Below are 22,224 nucleotides of genomic sequence, written 5' to 3'. Positions count from 1 at the left end.
ATAAGCTACGAACTAATCGAATTGAACCGGAGAAACCCCTGATATCAATTCCACTAATTTTTTAGGATCTTGAAATAAATAAATAATACCATATCATATCTAATTAATTCTTTGTCGCCAATAATATAATTGTCGAATTCCAATCTTACTTACTGCGTTAACAGTTTCACTCACTAATATGGGTGAGTAGGTTTAGTGAATTCTATTTAATAATATTTTGATTAGTTTTGAGATGCAACACACATTGAAATAAAATAGAGAATACTCTATTTTATTTCAATGTGTGTTGCATCTCAAAACTAATCAAAATCTTATTATACGTAAGCAAACTTCTTGGAAAAACTACTCCAAAAGAAAGGAAATTGTTGCACATGAATCTTCAAGTTTTTTACGTTTGAAAGCAACAGCTGATCTTTCAACAGAAAAAATGATGGTTTCAACTTTTTTATTTTTTAAATTTCGTAATCCAAATTGATCATTTTTACTATGAAATATTATATCAGGCTAACTCGGCATGTGATGCCAATAATTAGTCTTTCAAAGTAAAATTTTCGATATAATTTTATTTTCTGGTTGACACAATAAAATTTTAATAAAAGGGGAACTATTTCTGAAATTTCCATAACTAGACTTTTATTCGGAGAATTTATTGTTAATATTGTAGACTTAAATGTTAGTATTTCATGCCACTGGCTTGAATGGCAAGCATGACATATTTTCAAAATGTTGGGTAGGCTGATCCGTCTGTAATTTTCGATCGGAAGAAGAAACACAAAAAACCAATATTTGAATCTGTGGCACTCAGAACGATGATTTTGATAGATTTTGACGATTTCCTTAAAACTGTCAATATTCCGAAAACTAAGACACTTTTACTAAAATCAAATTTGGATATTCTGGTCGGGCATGACCTAAGCTATCAGCAAGTGCTTAATTGACGTGGGTTTACGGGACACCCTGTAGATACATACTTATTTCATCTTGATCAAATATGAATTTTTTAAATTAATAGAAAAACGATAACTCTCTAACGGAAATAACTAGAACTTCATATTTGAATGATATGCTCGGATCTCGAATGCCACGGTTTTCTTTTCTTGATAATTTCATTACTACGGATTCCATCGAAATGAAATTTGCAGTTACACATAAAATGATAATTTCAAAATATGTACCTGCAAAATTTCACATTGATCGCATCAGCAGAGCCAGAAAAAATTCAAGAAAAATATCGGAAAACCAGGCATCAGAAAATGGCCTAAAATCAATGTTCCCAACGAATATTTTATATTTGGCACAAAAGAGATCACAGAAGCACGGAAGCAGAACGATAACGTTATCTGTTTGTTCAGTGTTTAGATGCGTAATAATCTATACATATAGGTAGTATATTACTTGGTAGGAACAAAATGCAATCAGTTCAGAAGATTTTGTGAACTGATTTTATTGAATCTCAGCTATTTACTACGCAGGTAACTGAAAAATATTTATTGAATTTTTTCAAGAATATTATAGCGGACTAGCGAATTGGCAACGGCAGAATTACTTTTTTATGTCTCTTCAAGGGTACGCCTAAATAAATAATTTTTATTGATTATTGAATCTGAACAATAAAAAATTGATAGGAAGGGGAATGATAAAACACCATATTGTACTGAAAAACTAATTATTCTTTTTTAAGACGACCTAGCGTCTATTTGAAACATTTAATATAAATGGAGTAACTTGATCTCTCACAATTTTTCAATCAAAAACTGATAAATAATATTTAAATAAACATTGTTAGTGTCGTTAAACAGAGAATATATAGAATGCAAAAGTTCATTAAAACCATAGTCATTCAATCCTTTCCTTATTTTTAATATGTACACATGTAGGTAAGTATTCTGACTGATTTATATTGTTAGTTCTTAACAAAATTAAATTCTCGATATAGAGCGATGTGTATCGTTCTCAAAATTTTAAAATACATAAAAAAATACAGCAAAACTGCTTCAGAAGTACATGAGATAAGTAATGAGATAAAATAGACAAACAGAACAGGACATGAACCTTGAGTATTCTCAGGTTAAAAAATTTTGCATTAAGTATTAGTGAATAAAAATAAGTACATTGATAGGACCTTACATATAAAGTATAATAATAATGAACATGAGTTAAAATAATTATGAAAACTGAGAATTCTTTTAAGAAATTGGCGACTTGTTCGAGTAAAATCTTTTTTTTTTGTTCGAATTTGAATGGTCCCAATCAAATTGTAACTATGAAAACGACTTAAGTTCAACACCTTAAAAACTGAAAATTAACAGCTAATAGATCACAGCAGTAATAAATATCTTATGTGAAGTAGATTTAAAACTATTGATGAATTTTCAGTGTCCATTAAAAAGTAGCGATCATAACTTAGTTTTGTAAACTTCAAGAGTTTCCATGGGTACCTCATGGTTGGCGTTGTTTACACTGGTACTATTCAAACCGTTCTTCTTTTCGAAATTTGGATTGCTAACAGATGACTTCATCGAACTAGGTACATCAGGTGTTCTTGTTTTCTCCAGATATCTCCTTTTCTTTCCGGGGAATATCCTCGCCATCTTACGGGCGATAGGGTGAACTAGAGTTTCGTCGTAAATATCATCACTGCTTTCTGTAAAGAAGGAGATGGTCCATCCCACTAGGACTGTGATGATACATCCTACGAACGAGTAGTACATGTAGGTCATGGAGTAGAGTTGGGAGAATGAGTTTCTGTAAATAAAATTGAACTTCAGATTTTATGCAATAGATGGTAGCAATAATATTGAAACATGTAATATTTTGAGAGAAGTTTCTTGTTTTCAGGATTCCAGGATATTTCAGGATGACCATTGCCAATGGGCAATGGACCACAAAAAACGTAACAAGTTGATATTCAGTAAAATTGAAAGTCTCATAGTTTTCTTACTTTTGACACAATTATCAGATTTCTCTCAGTACACTATAGATAAAATTATTAATTTCATCTTGAATATTCAATATTTTGTAAACACTGCCTTATAAGTCATTATACAGGGTTAATCAGAAGTTTGTTGTTAAACCCAAATTTTGAAACATCCTGTGCAATAATATACTGACTGTTTTTGTATATTGTTAAGTTAAATCGTTGTCATCTTTGTGCTACATTATTGGGTTATTCGAATTACTATTCGTCGTATTATAGACAAATTTGAAAGTGACTTTTCTTTATACGATACCTACATGAGTAATAGTACATACTTAGCCGTATTCGGTAGCAATTTCAAATGTTTCTACGATAAGTAGAAACATTTATCTCAGTATTCACAAATAAGCACTAAATAAATAAATAAATAAATAATTTATTGAATCTCTTAGGACAAAATATGTATGAGATAAGTCAATTAAATACAATATAATGCGACATATACTGGCACTAATAAATAAATATGTAGATATATAAAAGTACAATATACAGATAATATAAATACAAATACAAAAAAAGAAAGAAATTTGACATCAGGACAGTTTGTCATTCAGAAATTCAGCAACACTATAAAAACATTTTTTCAAAAGCATTGACTTAACAGTTTTTTTGTACCCTCGAGAGTCCAGGCGTTTAACATTTTTGGGAAGGTGATTAAAAAACTTAATGCCCTGGTACAGTGGAGAATTCTCGAACTTGGTAGTTCTATGCCTAGGGAAGCACAACATATCATCATTCCTGGTGCCATAACTATGATGATCCGAAAATTTTGACATCAGGGAAATGTTATCTCTAACGTATATCAGACAACTCAAGATAAATATACAAGGGAGAGGCAAAATTCTATATTTTAAGAAGGCGGGTCTGCATGACTCAAGCGGACCCAGACCGAGCATCATGCGAATAATGCGCTTTTGCGCAATGAAAATACGGCCGGCATCTGTCGAATTTCCCCACAAAATAATGTTATAACTGATGTTACTGTATACCAGGCTGTAATAAACATTAAATAAGGATGTCAAAGGAAGAGAATTTTTCACCCTATTTATAGCAAAGTATGATTTGCTCAACTTTTTGCTGAGGTTATCTACATGATCGCTCCATCTGAGTCCGCCATCGACATAGACACCCAAAAATTTAGTGACGGACTTTGAGGTTAATGTTTCATGATCATATTTAATGGTCAGAGGATGATTCGAGCGATTACTACATTTGAAAAATAAGCATTCCGTCTTGGATATATTCACCATTAGATTATTCAAATGACACCAGGAACAAAAGTCACGCATGATCAGGCCGCAATTAACAGTAAGCTCCTCAACGCTCCGTGCCGTAACTACCATCGACGTGTCATCAGCAAACAATACTAAAAAGGATGCCCCAACGTATTTAGGTAAGTCATTAATAAAAAGTGAAAAAATGAGAGGTCCCAACACGGAGCCCTGAGGAACCCCAATATCAACAGGAAATCTCTCTGAGGATGTGCCCTCAACTCTCACATAAAATGATCTTCCTGAGAGATAACACATTATCCAGTCTAAAAAGACCCCCCGGAAGCCCAAATCATACAACTTGGTCCGAACAAAACCAAGGCCAAGACCCTCGAAAGCACGCGCGAGGTCAAAAAATAATCCCGCTACAAACAATCCCTCGTCTAAACGTTCATAGACACACTGGACAAATTCACCTGCTGCCGTCTGAGTAGATCGTCCTACTCTGAAACCGTGTTGATTTTTACAGATAATATCGAATTTATTTAAATAATTCATGATTCTGTTATGAACAATCCTTTCAATGATCTTAGAAAACACGCTCAGTACTGAAATCGGTCTATAATTTGTTATATCATCAATAGCATTCTTTTTGTGAATTGGCGTTACAGCTGCGATCTTTAACCTCGTCGGGAACCTACCGGAAGCAACTGACAAATTCATGATATGTGCAAGTGGTCTTGCGATAGCTGAGCTCATAGCTTTTACTACTCTCGTAGACAAGTGATCCAGTCCAGTACTACTTTTATTATTTAAGTTCTTAATTGTCGAAATTACTTCCTCCTCGCTAACTGGATAGAAAAAAAAAGTTCCGTTTGACACCATCTTAGATGTGCAAGACAATGACCGAACGGGTCCGAAATATTCATCGAGCGTAGAAACTACCACTGATGAAAAATAAGTGCCAAAAGCATTTGCGACTTCTTGCGGTTCCGATATGGTAACGTCATTGACATTCAAATTAATTTTTTTTGAACTCAAATTTTCGCGTCCAGTAATAGTTTTAACTAAATTCCAAACCGTTTTGTTTTTATTACTAAAACCTTCAATGAGATTGGTATTATAACTGTACTTGGCTTGTCTTAGTAATGCACTATAATCGGACTTAGCTCTCTTGTAGGTGTTCGCAGCTTCTTGTGTGTGCATGTTCAGTCTGACCCAATGCAAGTACTTTAAGTTTACACTGGCTCGACGAATTTCTGGTGTGATCCAACGGTAAAGATTACTTGACGCACGTCTGATTGATCTTATGGGACAATATTTATCCACAAGCCAAGTCACAATATTTGAGAAGGAATCAAAGCAAACATCCAACTCGTTTATAAGATAGATTTCGTCAAAGTTCCCGGAACCACTATTGAACTGCAAATTTAACAAATTGCTCGTCGAAATATCTCTTATTCTACGACATGCATAAGCGACCGGTGGAGGTGGATCGCCGCGAAATGTACACCTCAACAAAAATGCCATATGATCGGCAATATTGCCCTCGAAAACAGTCGGCGTGAAGTCACTTGCATCCACAGTGGTCAAAATATAGTCTATTTTAGATTCAGATCTATTACCCCTACCATCGACAGAAATTCTAGTCGGCTGCAGGCAAGTTACCTTCAAGTTAAAACTATCAGGTGTGTGAATAAGTCTTTCCCGTTTTTTTTCAAATTTTGAGCCTTTATTGTGAAAAAATGGTTACAAATGAATTATTGAAAGTATTGGCCATCGCTAGCTACAACTTTTCCCCATCTTTCTGGCAACATACGAATCCCGTTGCGAAAAAATTCGACCGGTTTGACCTCTATCCAGTCATCCACCAATTTTTTGGCTTCCTCGTAGGAATGGAAGTGCTGGTCAGCCAGGCCATGCGTCATCGATCTGAAGAGATGGTAATCAGACGGAGCAATGTCTGGACTATACGGCGGGTGGGGTAGGACTTCCCATTTGAGCGTTTCTAAGTATGTTTTCACCGGCTGTGCAACATGTGGGCGAGCATTGTCATGTTGCAAAATAACTTTGTCGTGCCTGTCGGAGTATTGTGGCCGTTTTTCTCGCAGTGCGCGGCTCAAACGCATCAATTGTCGTCGATAGACCTCGCCTGTGATCCTTTCATTCGGTTTCAGAAGCTCATAGTAAACCACACCTAGCTGGTCCCACCATATACAGAGCATGAGCTTGGCGCCATGAATATTTGGCTTGGCCGTCGATGATGATGCATGGCCGGGTAGTCCCCATGATTTTCTTCGCTTCTGATTATCGTAACGGATCCACTTTTTATCGCCAGTCACGATACGATGCAGAAAACCCTTTCTTTTATGTCGCTGAAGCAGCTGTTCGCAAGTGAAAAAACGCCGTTCGACGTCTCTCAGCTTCAGTTCGTACGGCACCCAATTTCCTTGCTTTTGGATCATTCCCAAGGCTTTCAAACGCTTGGAAATGGTTGTTCGGTCAACTCCCAATGCTTCAGCAAGTTCTTCTTGCGTTTGACACGAATCTTCATCAAGCAAAGTCGCCAATTCTTGATCTTCAAAGATTTGCGGCCGCCCGGAACGCTCCTTGTCTGCCACGTCGAAATCGCCACTTTTGAAGCGTCGAAACCATCCGCGAACACTTGAATCATCGACACAACCTTCTCCATAAGCTTCCTGAAGCAACCGATGCGCCTCGGCAGCAGATTTCTTCAAATTGAACCAATAAAGTGAAACTTCCCGCAAATGACGTCGACTCGGCTCAAATTTCGACATTTTCACGATTTCAAAAATTTATGATGCGAAAAAATTTCAACTAATGTGTTAGTGTGGAATTGTTGACAGATGAATAAGCTTTGATTATGACATATGTAACCATTAAATACTCGCACAGTATTGGTGGCGCCATCTCTTACAAAAAACGGGAAAGACTTATTCACACACCTTATACTAATTAAGTCATATAGCATCTTCCTATGGTTACAAGATTCGTCAAGATAATTTATATTAAAATCACCACAAACAAATATTACAGGGCTAAGACTACTACAAACCTGCAGAACATGCCCCAAAATATCTAAAAATATCCCAACATCACCTGAAGGAGGTCTGTAGACACTAATTACACACACTACAGAGGCACCGGTATTCAATCTCAAAGCACACAGTTCGCAGTGCATCTCCACAGAAAATCTCCCAAGATCCAGATCTACAGCCTGGAGACCCCTCCGAACAAGCAGCATCGAACCACCATGAATCCTGCTCGGACGGCAATACGAAGCAGCAAGCTCGAAACCAGGAACAGCCACGGATTCCAGTGCAGTCTCATCACACCAATGTTCTACCAGACTTATGATATGAGGCTCCAAATCTTCCAACAGAACCTCAAGATTGTTGAACTTATTGAGCAACCCTTGTACATTTAGTTCTAAGAGACTAACACTGTACTGCCTCCCGGAGAGCAGATCGGTTGGTTTTCTACTCTCCGGTGGAAAAAATATCTGACCGATGCATTATTAGGCCAATTGGTTGCATCAAGTGCCTTTTCTTTCTCACTTCTTAGCATAGTTACCTTGAAGGAGGCATATTCATTTGGCCGCTTTGACTTGATGGCCTCACATCCCACATCTTTGAAATTTTTGTTCAGAAATGATCGAATATTGTCAATAGTGGTTTCAGGTTTCAGATTCGACACGTGAAAAGCAATCCTCCTCTCAATTCCAGAAACGTCTGAGGTTCCGTCGAAACTTCCAACAACCAGAGAAGGTCTGAACTTACGATGATTCGTGTTCTTCTTGTGAGTCACTTTGTGCCAATCGTTGTTTTTATTGGAAGATGATTCAGTTTTGTCTTTAGATTGTTGAACTTTAGATTTGGAATCTATTTTAGCACATTCGCTATTTTGACCAGTCTTGTCTGAAATCAGATTTGAATCTTCCTCGGAAACCGGAGCTGGCTCCGCCACTGGAGATGAGTATTTCGACAATCCCGTATCTTCCGATGAAACGTGTAAAGGAATCCCCATTTTTTTGGGAAACTCCGACCTCATCTGTTGCGTTGTGATATCGAGCATCTGATTCAACAATTTTATCTTATCATTTAGTTCATTGATTAGCACATTCTTCTGCCTTATGACATATTTGAATATATTTATGTCGATTTTGTTATCAGAAGAAGTTGATAAATTTTCAAGGGCTTCGAAAAAACCATCGGTTTTATCGTCTTCGAAGTCTGAATTCGTGCAGCATTTTGTGAGTTTTTCCCCAATCCGGGGTAATTTTAACTTTTTAGCACACCCACTATGATAGTAACTGTCACAATTAACACATTTCACAAAAGAAACTACTTTTCTTTTACAAGTTCTGCAAATAATTTCCGCACGTTCGGTAGCACGTCCTTCACCCGTCATGTTCAACATAATGAGTTCACTGAGTTCAATAAAATAATTTAAGAGTTTCTGAATGATGTTGAAATGTGTACCTTTCCATGATTAATTGTTACAGCCTACTGACACAAATGACACATAAGACAGACCACAAAATAATACACAGTATTGATATTGTAACCATTTCAAAATATCTCATTTTCATTGGAGAATCTTTCATAAAAAGCATTTGGACTACTAATTCTCTATATCATACAAATTTGGTGTCCTAGTTCTAATAATAAATCTTTGAAATCATTCATGAGAATAAAATTTAACTGACTGAAATTTCGTTTTGGAATGCGTAGAATCTAAAAATTAAAAAATCCATCCGTCCGCTGTCCAGCACTTTTCTGGGAATATAAAAAACCTATTCCTATGAAATTTGATGAAAAAGTTGGTTGCTAACCCACACTGATCTTTCAAGGTGAGAAACAGAATAATCGAATTAAATCATTTCTCTGAAATTTGGCCAAACAATATTGATAATGGAAAAAATGTAGATCCGCGATGATACTGAAAATAATATTGTAGCGACAAAAAGCAATCAGACTTAATGTCTGTGTCTAGCTGAATTTGTCGTCACAATACTTAATATAAATGTACCTGCATTAGTGTAACAATGGTCTTTAGTGGTATTTGTGCATACAACTTTCTCATTCATAAAGATATGATAGAGAATATCTTTCCCCTACCCTTATTGGTGTGCGGGTATCATGATATCATTGTGCAGGCATACTACTTAGAGAATAAGAAAAGGAAGAAGAAATTCCGGTGTACAATATGATTTTATGTTTGTAACCCAGGTATAAAACTGGGAAAAAGAGAGTTCAGTGGAATAATTTAGATTTATGGAATTTTCAAATTCTCTTTCAACTTTCATTGAAATTTTTGAAATTGATATTTACATGTTTTTACATCTGGATTTTGCTTCCAAATACAAAATAACGAATAAGGACTAGCGTTAAATTTGCAGTGTTTTCTCCAGTGATGATTTCCATTTCTATGTATATTTTACGTATCAATGATTACAAACCACTGCTCTGGCTCTATTCAGTGGCCACAATACAATAGACAATTCACCAGTTGAAATTCAAAACCGACTGCATAAAAGGATAATTTAAAAGCTCCATGTTGGGCGGAAATTCTGTACCCGCCAAATAAAATTGAAATTATTAATTCTTCACCACAAAGGTCCTTTTACTGTCATCCGAAACCGGTTTGTTGGATGGAATTAATTCGTAAACAATGAATAATTTGCGAGAGGAGCTTTTGAATATGATGTTTGGAGTCAATTCCCAAAGGTCGAATTTATATTTGAATTGTCCTGAAAATGCGAACCGTCCTTTTTTTCGGTCGAATATGAGGTTTAATTAATGGTGTTGACTGCTTTGGGGAATGGAAACATAAATACCTTTGTGTTGTGCATTTTTTATATCTGAGCATTTCATGTTCGATACAAAAGAACGAAAGACAAACACATTTCAACGTCGCTTTGTCTCCTTTGTGTCGCAAATAGAACACCAAAGATACAAGTTCATTTGAATGAAGAAAAAATCAAAAGCAGAATTCAAAAAATGGAAAGTTGGTAAGGTATAACAAATTCAGCATACTCTCATTATCTCATACAGATTTTAACGAAAGGAAAAACTACACTCGATCCATTTCCAAGTATTCTCCTTCTTTTGTTGTTCTTGACAAAATATCTATTTTTATGAGATTTGAAGGGAATACCTGTCCCCTCCGAAAATCAAGTACATAGAGAATTGTGAAGAATTCATTGAGTATCTCGTATATTGAATTAGAGGATAAAACTTTTTCAAAAACAATTAGCAGCTTCACATCTTCTCTACTAGTGAAGAATTATTGGACATCTTTGATCGAGTCTTTGATTGAAATACTAATATTCAAGAATAAAGAAAGAAATCAAAGACATTCTTCTTCAAATGTCATCAATGTAAAACTGCAAACTGTTTAAGACTTGACAGTATGTTACATGCTGCAATAGTTAGTGTAGACAAGTGCACCAGTAAATGCAGAGGTAACTTTTGAATGGAACATTGAAACATAAGTATGAGAGAAATATATTTCAAAGAATTCGAGAGAAGCAATGACTTGATTTCAGATACGATCAATATAAAATTTCGTATCTAGTATCTAGTTTGAAATTGATATTTTACATCTACACGCAGAAGTTCATTTCGGTCGTATATTTGTCACTGTAGTATTAGGTTTTAATTTTTGATATTTTCTTTGAATTTTCTACGATTCTAAGGACGTAATACACAAAGAAATTTTTGAGCTAAACACTATTTTTTTTTCAATTCTACAGAAGAAGCCATGTTTGGGGAACGAGCGCCCAAGAAGGCAAACAATAAGATGTAGAATGGAGTCTAGGTCACAATTCGAAGAAATGAACACAAATTGCATTGTTTCGAAAGGAATTTAGAAAAACAACCGATAATTCAATAATTCTACTGAATGAAAAATATGCGAGTATACTTACGATGTAATCAAGTCCGTGTTGATAAGATCGTAGGGGTCTTCAGTATCGTTGAAATCATATGGATAAGGAGTGGTAGTTGGGATGTTCCAAGCTTCCAATCCTCTATGTTCAGGTTTAAGTATGTGTGGATTGAATGAGGTGTTTGTGCAACCTTCAACATGAAGTGGGAGAATTCTTGCTGGTGGCTTTTCTATCGACAAACCGTTGAATGTTATCCACAGGGTGACTATATGTCCTGTGATGACTCCAGCAGCAGATCCCTGAAACATGATTTGAAAAATTGATATTTCATTCAAATTGAAATAGAAAATAACTACAGGAAAGTTCGTGACCATTTTTGAATACATAAGAATAAATAGAACATAATATCCAAGATATTTGTTATTTCAGATTTTTATTTTTTTTTATTTTAATTTGTGTATTTCTGCTTCATTTGGTGCAAGATAATTTTAAGAGAATTGTTGAAATCTTTTCGAAACAAGATGATTTTCAATTCGATATTCGAAAATAGCTCTATGCTCTTATTGACTATTTAGAAGATCATTCAGAAAGACAATCATGAAAATCAAAGGAGTTATACCTCCATTTAACAAAAGCAAATTATTCAAAAGAACTACTATAAAACATTATAATTGTAACAATAACCACTCTGAAAATAAGACCCAAGTAATTCGATTTCGAATCAACATATTTCCACGATAACAACTCTAACATATTGCAATCTTTTTGCTAGAAAATCATGTGTTCAAATGTAATGATAGGATTTTCTTAATAGAAGCAGAAGTTCCATCAAATTTGCATGAAAAAACCTAAAGATCGCAAAGCGATAGTTTCAGGCGTTCTGAAGTTATGGCCGAAAGAATATATTCTTCAACAGATGCACTGAAAAACCAAATTGTCTCTTTAGGTTCTGTTAGAAACAGAAATCCCATGAAATTTGTATGAAAAAACCATAGGTCTCAAAGCGTTAGCTTCAGGCATTTTGGAGTTATGGCCGGAAGAAGACAGAATTTGGTTTTTCATTGCATTAGTTGAATAATATTTTCTTTCGGCCATAACTCCAGAACGCCTGAAGGTCTCGCTTTGCGACCTTCTGGTTTTTTCATACAAATTTGATGGAATTTCTGTTTCTAAGAGAACCTAAAGACACAATTTGGTTTTTCAGTGCATCTGTTGAAGAATATCTTCTTTCGGTCATAACTTCAGAACGCTTGAAACTATCGCTTTGCAACCTTCAGGTTTTTTCATGCAAAGTTGATGGAACTTCTGTTTCTGTTAAGAAATCCCGAGGAAAATCCTATCATTACATTTGAAATTTCGGAGTAAATTGAAGAAAACAATGAACTTCTGACTTAGTGCCCCCTATCGAAAGCAGCAAAAATAAATTTATCATGATTATATTTTATTCTCAATCAACAAGATATTATCTGTTTTGAGAATGGGGTAAAACCCGAAACATGCATGTCAACGTAATATAATATTTTATTAAATTTGTGAACGTATAGTCAAGTGTTTTTATTTATTTATTAAGATATTATCTCTCAGACAAGATCTAATTTGCCCAAAAATGTTGAACCAAACTGAAGTTACAGACATTTCAATCAGCCAGATTTTTCCCTTTTCCCTACTCTTATTTGATGTCGTAAAATCGAAAGTGACAGTTCCAAAATTTTCCAAGGATTACAGTGATGATATTTTTTCTTCAACTTGATATAAAACATTTTCTAGTAAAATTCATTTTTCTATCGACGATAGCTATAACGCCCTCTAGCGGTAGAGGTATGAACTTCAAAACAATTTCCATTGTGTTTTCTTGTACACTTTAGTGATAAAATTTTTTACCGCAAGTCTCTACGATGAGCGGATCCTTAGATATAGCCGCTTATCTCGCTCATTTGCCCACCCTGTACACTAAATACAGTAATCAGAACAGCGGTTGACGCCCCATGGTATATAAGCACCAGCAAATTAGAGAAGAATTGAAAATTGCAACTATTGAGAGAATTTGTTAACAAACAAGGAGACAATAGAGAATAGGGAATTAAAAAAGGTAATGCGAATCCAATTAAAAACGCAGATGAGAGGGAAATACCTCTCTCAAAGAACCAAATAGAAGAAAAAAGTGATATGCAGAAGGGACAATCAGACAACAAAAGGAAATTGGAGAAATCATATTAGAGGCCTAGGAAATATAATTCTAGTCCTTATACAAAAAGAAGACCTGAGATTAAACATCTTTATCCTCTTCCTCGTGGTGACATGACATGAGACTCAATCTTTATTTACAAAAAAGTTGAAGACTCTATTCCGAATGTTTTACCAGAATAAGTACATCGGCAATCTACACATCGGTGAAGTGTTGACAACACAAACTTTAGAAATTGTGTTCTGTATAGTCTATATATGTGTGTAGGATATAGTTGGCAGTTGGTAACTGCGATTCTACATCCGTGACGTCATGCCACTGCTTAAATGAACATATTACAGTACTTCAGAACGCATAGTTAATGGAATCCAAAGATCATAAGTGACCCATATTTCATGAGCAGAGCACAAGAATGATGTCATTCAGTTTCATCAATCGTCGTAGATCTATATATTTCCAGCATGTCGACTGAATTCAGCAATTAATTAGCAAATGTCAATGGAATTATTGATACGGTTGCGTTGGATCCTTTGTGAAGCAATTCTAGCGGAAACTAGGCGTCTATTGGATGGCGTCGCCTAGTTTATGTACAGAGTGATTTATCAGTTTTGATGGGTCGATTAAGTCTTCCGCATTGGTTCCACGAATTGGAGGTGATGGGACGAAAGGTCCTCGATACATATTTGAATAAAGAACCGGATGTGGGAGAGGATGGGTTTATTTAAGAAACCCAATCGTCTTCTTGACAGCTGTGCGCTGTCATTTCAAGGCCTAGATTACTGGGAATACAGATTGTATAATTTGTGTTGGTTTGATTCAATTTGTCATATTCATTTGATTTATTCGTTAAGTCTCTTAACTAATGACTGATAATTTTGATCTTAGTTCTTAGTTCAATTCTATGGTGCCGCCAAAAATGGAATTGAATATATGAAACCTTTGAATATGATAATGACTGAGGTTTACTTGAAGGAAAAAAGAGTTGGGTCGGATGGCAAAATCCACAAAAACAAATTGAAATGTAAGGACACTATTGTATAGTGACTCTGTCTTCCCAAAGATGGGTTTTCGCGCCACACTACTCAAGGGCGTAGATCTGTTTCTTTCTTGGGGAGAGGGCGTCAATCGAATAAAAGTTTTTTGATGACATTGTTTACTCATATCTATAATGTGAGAAAAAGAGGTGGTAGAACGAAGTTTGAACCAAATTACTCAAAATATTTTTTTTTATTATCTACCAATTCGATTATTCTTATATTGTGTTCCTGAATTGGAGTTACTAAGGAAAATGAGAGATTGCTTGGATAATTTCAAAAATAAAATGGCCCATAAACATGGGCCTACAAACGCTTTGTTTTCGAGATACTTATTTCTTGTAGTCCTGCTTTTTTTATGCTTGACCAGTTCATCGAATCTTTATTAATTTTCGTTACAGAGTTGGTAAATAAGTTCCAAAAATTATAATTAATGTATTCATCACAGCTACATAACTGGATCTTAATAATTATTTGGATTTCTTAGAATTACTATAGAGCTGTTTGCATTTTTTTTCTCGGAATCGATTGCAGATACGACAGAACTTACCAAAAAGCGACAACAAACCAAAAAGTGTAATACTGGACCAGAGTTTCTTTTTAAATTTTCCTTTACTACCAGTGGTTCACAAAAAAATAATTGTGAAGGAAAGAAGCGGACACCCTTCCAGAAGAAATTCACCCTATAGATTTGCATTCAAAATTAAATTAGGATATCTGATGATCCGAGAAATCTGTAACCGCCAGTACCCCCCCCCATTTCTACTTCGGCCTCAGCAGATTTAAAGGGGTTGTTACAATGCAACAGGGTCACCTCTCCACGATGGTGTGAGTGGGTGTGTCTTAGGCACAGATCGCTAGATAGCCTAATTGAAGAGTTTATAGTTATTGTTATGTAATAAGTCATATGTTTCAACGTTTTGAACCCCGTTTGAAACTAATCGGCAGAATAAACGTCCAAATTTTTCTGTTCAGTGTAACCGGCCATTAGGCCACATGGAACGTCATTTAAAAGATGAAAGGAAGGTGCAAGCGAAATCAGAAAGTAATCAAATTATAAATTATTAATCAATGTTTAGGCAAACCGTGCAACTGGCCATAATGAATCTGAAAATAAAAAAACCTACTGAATTGTTTTTTTTTAACCATATCAATAACAATTTTCTTTTGACCTAAACGTGAAAGTTAATGAGATAATACTCATAATTTCGATATATACAGTGTGTCTCTTTTAAAAGTGTCCACCCTCAATAACTCAACAACGAATCAGAATTATATTGTATATGGAAAACAAAGCTTGTTTCTACTAGCAACCCCCTGTAGAGAAAAAGTGGGTTGTTTTGTAGCACAAATGTATGCATGGATTCAAATTTGTATGAAACTGCTATTTGTGTTCTTTGAAGTGAATATTCACAAAGATACAGGGTGTTTTTTCTGGAATAATGGTAACGATAAAACTAAATGAAACAGATACATTCTAGTTGATCGTTTAACTTCTATCGAAAGAAAATTTTTTAACAAACAGTATTAGTAAATACCTACTTACCACGAAATAAATAAATTTTACACTATTAGATTGCATGCAGCGATAAAACCGCGATTATCTTTTGTTCGAAGACGAAGTAAAAATTAACAATGAGGTGATTGCAAAGTGTTTTTTTTTCTCTTCATGCATATCAGAATCTGCACTGACAGGTGTAGGCAATATGCAAAGAGATTATTGTTTTTAGAAATTTTTGTTTCTATATTCTGTATTGCAGAAATATTGAGGTGTGTTTTATCAGTTCTTAATAAAAATTACGAAATGGTTTACACATTGGAGGAGAGAAAGGAAATGTTAAAAATGTATTTCCAGAACAATGACTTTGCAAGGGCTACTGCGAGGATTTTTAATGAACGACATCCTGATAAAAATGTTCATCATTCATTTATCATTCAGTTGGCACATAAATCATATGCAAACAAAAACAACACCGTGTAACTATGTGAATATTCACTTTATAGAACACAAACTGCAGGTTCAAATTTGAATCCATGCATTTATGTTACAAAACTACCCACTTTCCCCGTTCAAATTCCTGATAGGGTTGCAACCCTCTCCAGGGGGTTGATAGTAGAAACAAGCTTTGCTTCCCAGATCATGTCCCCCTGTCATCAAAAACCGACCTGTCTGAGTGTTTTCACAAATTCTGATTTGTTGTTGAGTTATTGAGGGGGGACACTTTTAAATGAGACCCTGTATAATGAACCTATAAATTTGCTTATGCTGCTTATGATACAGAAACTGGGTAGTTCCTTGTAACGAGTGTTTTTTTTCGAGGTATGTAACTTTAAGTTGGCATTACTGTTCAAGATGGCGACCGATTTAACAGCTGTCAAGTGATTTAATCACAGTTTTTTTGGCAATTCATCATGAATAGACTCACACCTGAACAACGCTTGCAAATAGTGCAATTTTATTTCGAAAATAATAGTTCTGTGCGGAATACGTATCGCGCACTACGTCCATTTTATTTTGTTTAGCGATGAGGCGCACTTCTGGTTGAATGGCTACGTCAACAAACAAAACTGCCGCATTTGGAGTGAAGCTAATCCTCAAGTGTCTGTCGAAATACCGTTACATCCAGAAAAACTGACTGTTTGGTGCGTTTTATGGGCTTGTGGAATCATTAGTCCGTACTTCTTCAAAAACGATGATGGCCAGAACGTTACAGTCAATGGTGACCGGTATAGAGCCATGATTACTAACTTTTTCATTCCTGAATTGAACAAACATGATGTCCAGGAGCTGTGGTTCCAACAAGACGGCGCAACATGTCACACAGCTCGACCACAGTCGATTTATTGAAAGACACGTTTGGTGACCGCCCAATTTCACGTTTTGGACCTATGAATTGGCCTCCAAGATCTTGTGATTTAACACCGCTAGACTACTTTCTGTGGGGCTATGTAAAGTCATTGGTCTATGCGGATAAGCCACAAACCCTTGACCATTTGGAAGACAACATTCGCCGTGTTATTGCCGATATACGGCCACAAATGTTGGAAAAATTAATCGAAAATTGGACGTCCAGATTGGACTACATCCGAGCCAGCCGTGGCGGTCATATGCCAGAAATCATATTCAAAATATAATACCACAAGATAAATAAAATTCATGTCAATCGAATAATCCATCGTTGTTTTATTGCAATTTAAAGTTCTTTACCTCTAAAAAAAACACCCTTTATTATGCTCATAAAAAATCCAAACTTAAAAATTTTGGTAATTCATGAAACTTCACATGGTTCGTAGAAAACTCTCAACCAAATCCACAAATTCCAGATTTTATAATATCAAACACGTATTACACCTAACCCAATTTCAAGAACCCTTCGCAAAATTGACTTACCTTCCAGTTGGCGCAAGGGACGAGGAGGGCCAACAAAAAGACTCCCAGCAAGGGCCCCGAAGTAGCCGAAGTGACCAGCATCGAGGACTCGATAACACCATCCAGTAGACCTACACCAAAAGCTATTCCCATGATAACGAATCCATAGACCACTCCGATGGCTTTGATGGCGTACAACTGGTGCGAATCCTTCAACCCTTTGAGATAAGGGATGGGGCGCAGGAAGTCTTCGAAGGTGACGGTGGCCAGGGAATTCAAATTCGATACGTTCAGACTGCAACAACGAGAGTTCATGAGATGGGGCTCATATGGTCGTGAGGGATTTCGAACACAGAGCCGGAATAGTGAATATATTCATAATAACTATCAGTCATTACATATTCCTTTCTTCACATCAACATATTCCAGAGTCAATTTTGTCAATTGAAATTCATTTCAAAGTCACAAAAAAATCAGTATTTAATATTCTCTCCTAATAAAACAAAAATCAAGAATATGCCTGATATATCTCTTCGAGCTGAAAATTGAAATATGAAACCACAGGGAAATAAGCATAGATAGAGGGAGCATATGTCATTTTCAGTAAGCAAATTTTGTCCCCAACATGACCAATCAAATTTGACATTAAGCGCGCGGAAATGAAAATATATTTGTGATACGACATTTCACTCAATTCGCGAGTTTCTCTGAAAAGAACGCACTTCTGATGTCCCATACTGAATCATCGTTTCATATCAACTCAAAATATATTGAGATGAATACCTACCTAAATCAATAATTCAGAAAACGAACTTGAAGCGCGCAAACGGCGTGAAACAACTAATGACAACGAGAGAGAAAAAACTGAGTAGCATATTATCGGTATTGATTTTCAAGAGAATTGATTTAATGAAAACTGCAACCTCATATATTCAACTGTTAACAAGTTATAAGAGAAAATTGGAATTAGTTATAAAGCGAATTTGTGTTTTTCAAAATGTAAACCATAAACATTTCTATAACAAATGAAATTGCCTTTGTCCCTTTTCAAAAATATATAGCGCATGATATATAATTTCCTCATCTACTTATAGAAATCATCCAGAAGTACAGTTCCACATGGCATATCAATCAAATACCTATCCATGATAATCTGAGAACTTTTTCAACATTTTCAAATTGATAAATAAGGTTTTTTAAATGTTAACAAAGAACAAAAATCTAACTGTGTTGAATGCGGATCGAAATATTTTACTTATCTGAAGACCACAGATTATTATAGATAGGCATTTGTTTGATTTTCATGGTTTAATAAGAAATTCAACATGAAAATATGTTCTCTATTCTTTGAAAGAAAAAAAAAGAGATTATATTTTTATGAATAAAAAATCTGCTCAGTCCATTGATTTCCCTGAAAGATATTCTGTGGTTGAAAGGGTTATAATATCAGAAAAACTTGATTTTGTGTTGCCATGAGAAAGCCCTGTAAGATACTTTGTTATTCAGAAGATTCACAGATCAGTAAAACTTGATTATTTTTTTATTAATATTGTGTGGTTCAGAGAGTTTACAGCTCAGAAAAGCTTTTTTTTTCTGATAAGATCCGAAATATCCGTAATTCTGTTATGTTTTGTCAAACAGAAATATTTCTGAGGGAAAAGCTCGGTTGAATTTCATGTTTGGCTCAAAAATAGGTCCGAGGGCATGTGCATTTTAAGATTGGATTGTGTGGCCCAGAAATAGACATGGAAAAAACCTAGTGTAAAACTGGGTTGAAAGGTGTTCAAATCGACCACATCCATTCCATTCGCACTGATATGGATGAATCATTTGGGATTATGGGCCAATAACCTGACCAAACTGTTCGTTAGTAATTAAAATCACCCTGCAATTTTTGCGGCTGCACGATGAGAACTCTTTCGCAACTAAAAATGCTGTTTTGAAATTAAAAAAAAACCATAGTGAAAAATATCATTCTACGTCATTCATTATTCGTCAGTCCAGCCATTTCCGAAATATGAATTCCCGAAGTGATAACGGTATAGAATTGTTATTAAATTTTCAGCGCGCGTCAATTTCAGTAAAGCGCACCGCGGCATTGGACCTTAATTGAATTCCGAAAATCAATATGGCAAACACTACATTATCTCCTTCCAATTTCGAATTTTTTAATTCGATGTTTCGATCACGCTAGTTGTTTTCCGACTTCCATCGGCAACGTGATGAGAAAAATACTGCTGCTATACAGGGCATCCCGAAACAAGTGGCTCAAAGTGAGAAAAACTACGATTCAGGTTTCTGGATAAATTTTGGTATCTGTTGCCACGAAGGTTCGTCTTGTTCGTTGATAGATAGGCCAAAGGCAATGAAGCAAGTGGTTTAACAGACACCTAAATTACATACTGACACACCCCCATAATAATACATTCAATTTCAGAAAAAATAAGAATCAAAATTAAAGAAATTGCTTAGACACATTGAATATTAACGTATACCTAGTTAGTACAATAGGGATGTTGCCTATATTTTGAAATTGCTTTTAATTTGTAGATAAGCCCTATATAATCACGAAAAAAATATTTTCATGGAAAAATATAGAAAGTACCATTAAAAAATACGCAAATAAATAAAGTTTTCAAAATTCCCGCTGAAACGCTCCATTCTGTCACGGTATTATGGTGACGTCACTGCAAAATAGAGTCACCACCATAGGCAAACTAACTAGTCTATCTATGATCACCACGTGCTAACGGTCAGTCAAACTTAACTGATATCAGCTGATATCGACAGTCAAGTCGGTTTGATTATATCACCTGACGTTTTAAACCATAGATGAACTAGTTCTAATTGAGATTAGTTTTCTATGTTCTAAACGTTTCAGTGCTATGACGTCAAACTGCCCTGATTGGCGTTCGCAGTCACCTGCAAGAATTCACAATTCAAATCAATTTCATTAAATGGAATTCGAGAAATAAGATAATGAGAATTCTATTTTAGTATTTCAAAAACGGCCTTCAATGTGGAAAAACTAAATTCATTTGATTTTATTATAATAATAATAATGTTTATTCATTTGAAGCGCAACATCCCTATTGTTAATGATTATGATTCGTGCAATTATGGGATTGGTATTCACTGGAACTATTGGATCATAATTATCACTGCCATATAAACTTTTGGGTTTTTGGAAATTGAAACATTCAAACACTCTGAAAGCCATAAGAGTCATAAGGGACTATTAACTAAGTATCGGGGATAGCTCGCAGGAGGTTACCTATAGCCTCCCTCCTACAAATTTCTCGTTTGAAGAATTCTCTGCATTAGCTCGCCACGACAGGGAATTTTATGACCAAGTGGTCAGAAGTTTTTTCCCCCCCACAAAATCTATACTCATCAGTTTCTAATAAACTAAATAAAAATAAATTAAATATCTGCCATTGGTGGGTCGAATTTTATCGTTTGCATATTTCCAGGTCATTCTAGAGTTGGCAGTGCGCTGTGAGAAAGCTAGAGAGGAGGTGCAATATCTTCTTAGTGAGATCCAAATACTTTTTGGATCTTGCAGTATCAAAGATCAAAAAAAACTTTTTGGAGTGATCAGTTTCTGATAAAAATTTTCAATCAGATATTTATTACCAAAAGTTAGCCATTGTTGTGCCGAACCTTATCGTTTGAGCAATTTCAAATTCCAGGTCTTTCTAGACTAGAGGTGACAGTCCGCTTAGAGGAAGCTAGCGAGAAGGTGCAACATCTACTTAGTGAGATCCAAATACTTTTCTGATTTTCCAGTATTCAAGTTAAAGTGATCTATCCCTGGAAGATTTCGCTTTCGGTTTCCTTCTTCTCTCGAAGCTCTTTTGATGAATGCACTATATCTTAAAAAGGTTTCGCGACAGTAAAAGGCAATCACATTTTTTTCTGACAAGTGAATTGGCCTCTTGATTCCCTTTGATTCTGAAATTTGATTCGGCATTTCTTTATCAACTTCGAATCGATGTATCATAATAAGGTTAGTAGGATGTAGTGAATAATGGTGAAAAATAACATAGCAATTTTGAAAACAGTACAAGAAGTCCCGATATTGACTAAAAACCATATTATCGTCGGCATCTTCAAAGGAAACACTGTAATGGTAAGTTTCATGGAACTTTTATCGTAGTGATTTGCTCGATCAAATCATTTATGTGTTCAGTTTCAGTTCATTTTTGATACTACCATAGATTTGAAACTACAATCAACGAGTTGATCGGACAATAAAAGTTTAATGAAACCCTTTGCTAGACTTTTTCCTTCATTTAAGACCAAATAGGATCACAGTATATAGTCTGTAGGCTTTCAGCGCCGAGACACTCACAACTAAGAAGCATCGGAAGATGCCCACCACAGCAGTAGGCGAAACTTCAGGAGAAATGGTGACTTAAAAATCCAGGGTTTTCCAATACTTCCGACTACCCTATATAGCTGATCGAGAACGTTCAGAAGAGTCGGAAAATGAAATTAACCGGAGATAATCTGCGCTCAAAAATTCCCGTTC

At 35.4% G+C, this 22,224-nt stretch overlaps 1 protein-coding gene across 5 annotated transcripts in view; it reads right to left on the bottom strand.

Moving 5' to 3' along the window:
• Positions 1-1,649: 1,649 nt before the first annotated feature.
• LOC123679835 (sodium-coupled monocarboxylate transporter 1) overlaps positions 1,650-22,224 on the bottom strand; it is a 117,937-nt gene continuing 97,362 nt past the window's right edge. For all 5 annotated transcript variants that reach the window (XM_045617353.1, XM_045617354.1, XM_045617356.1 and 2 more), the window contains 3 exons: positions 17,712-17,985; positions 11,141-11,400; positions 1,650-2,745 (listed from right to left, as the gene is read on the bottom strand). In XM_045617353.1, the coding sequence (XP_045473309.1) occupies positions 2,397-2,745; positions 11,141-11,400; positions 17,712-17,985 (883 nt within the window). In that variant the 3' untranslated portion in view covers positions 1,650-2,396. The remainder of the gene's footprint in view (positions 2,746-11,140; positions 11,401-17,711; positions 17,986-22,224) is intronic.

Source organism: Harmonia axyridis, chromosome 5, assembly GCF_914767665.1.
Source record: "Harmonia axyridis chromosome 5, icHarAxyr1.1, whole genome shotgun sequence".
Classification (NCBI taxonomy): Eukaryota; Metazoa; Arthropoda; class Insecta; order Coleoptera; family Coccinellidae; genus Harmonia; species Harmonia axyridis.
Note: the sequence above shows the minus strand (reverse complement) of the source record. Positions and strands in the feature narration are given on the sequence as shown.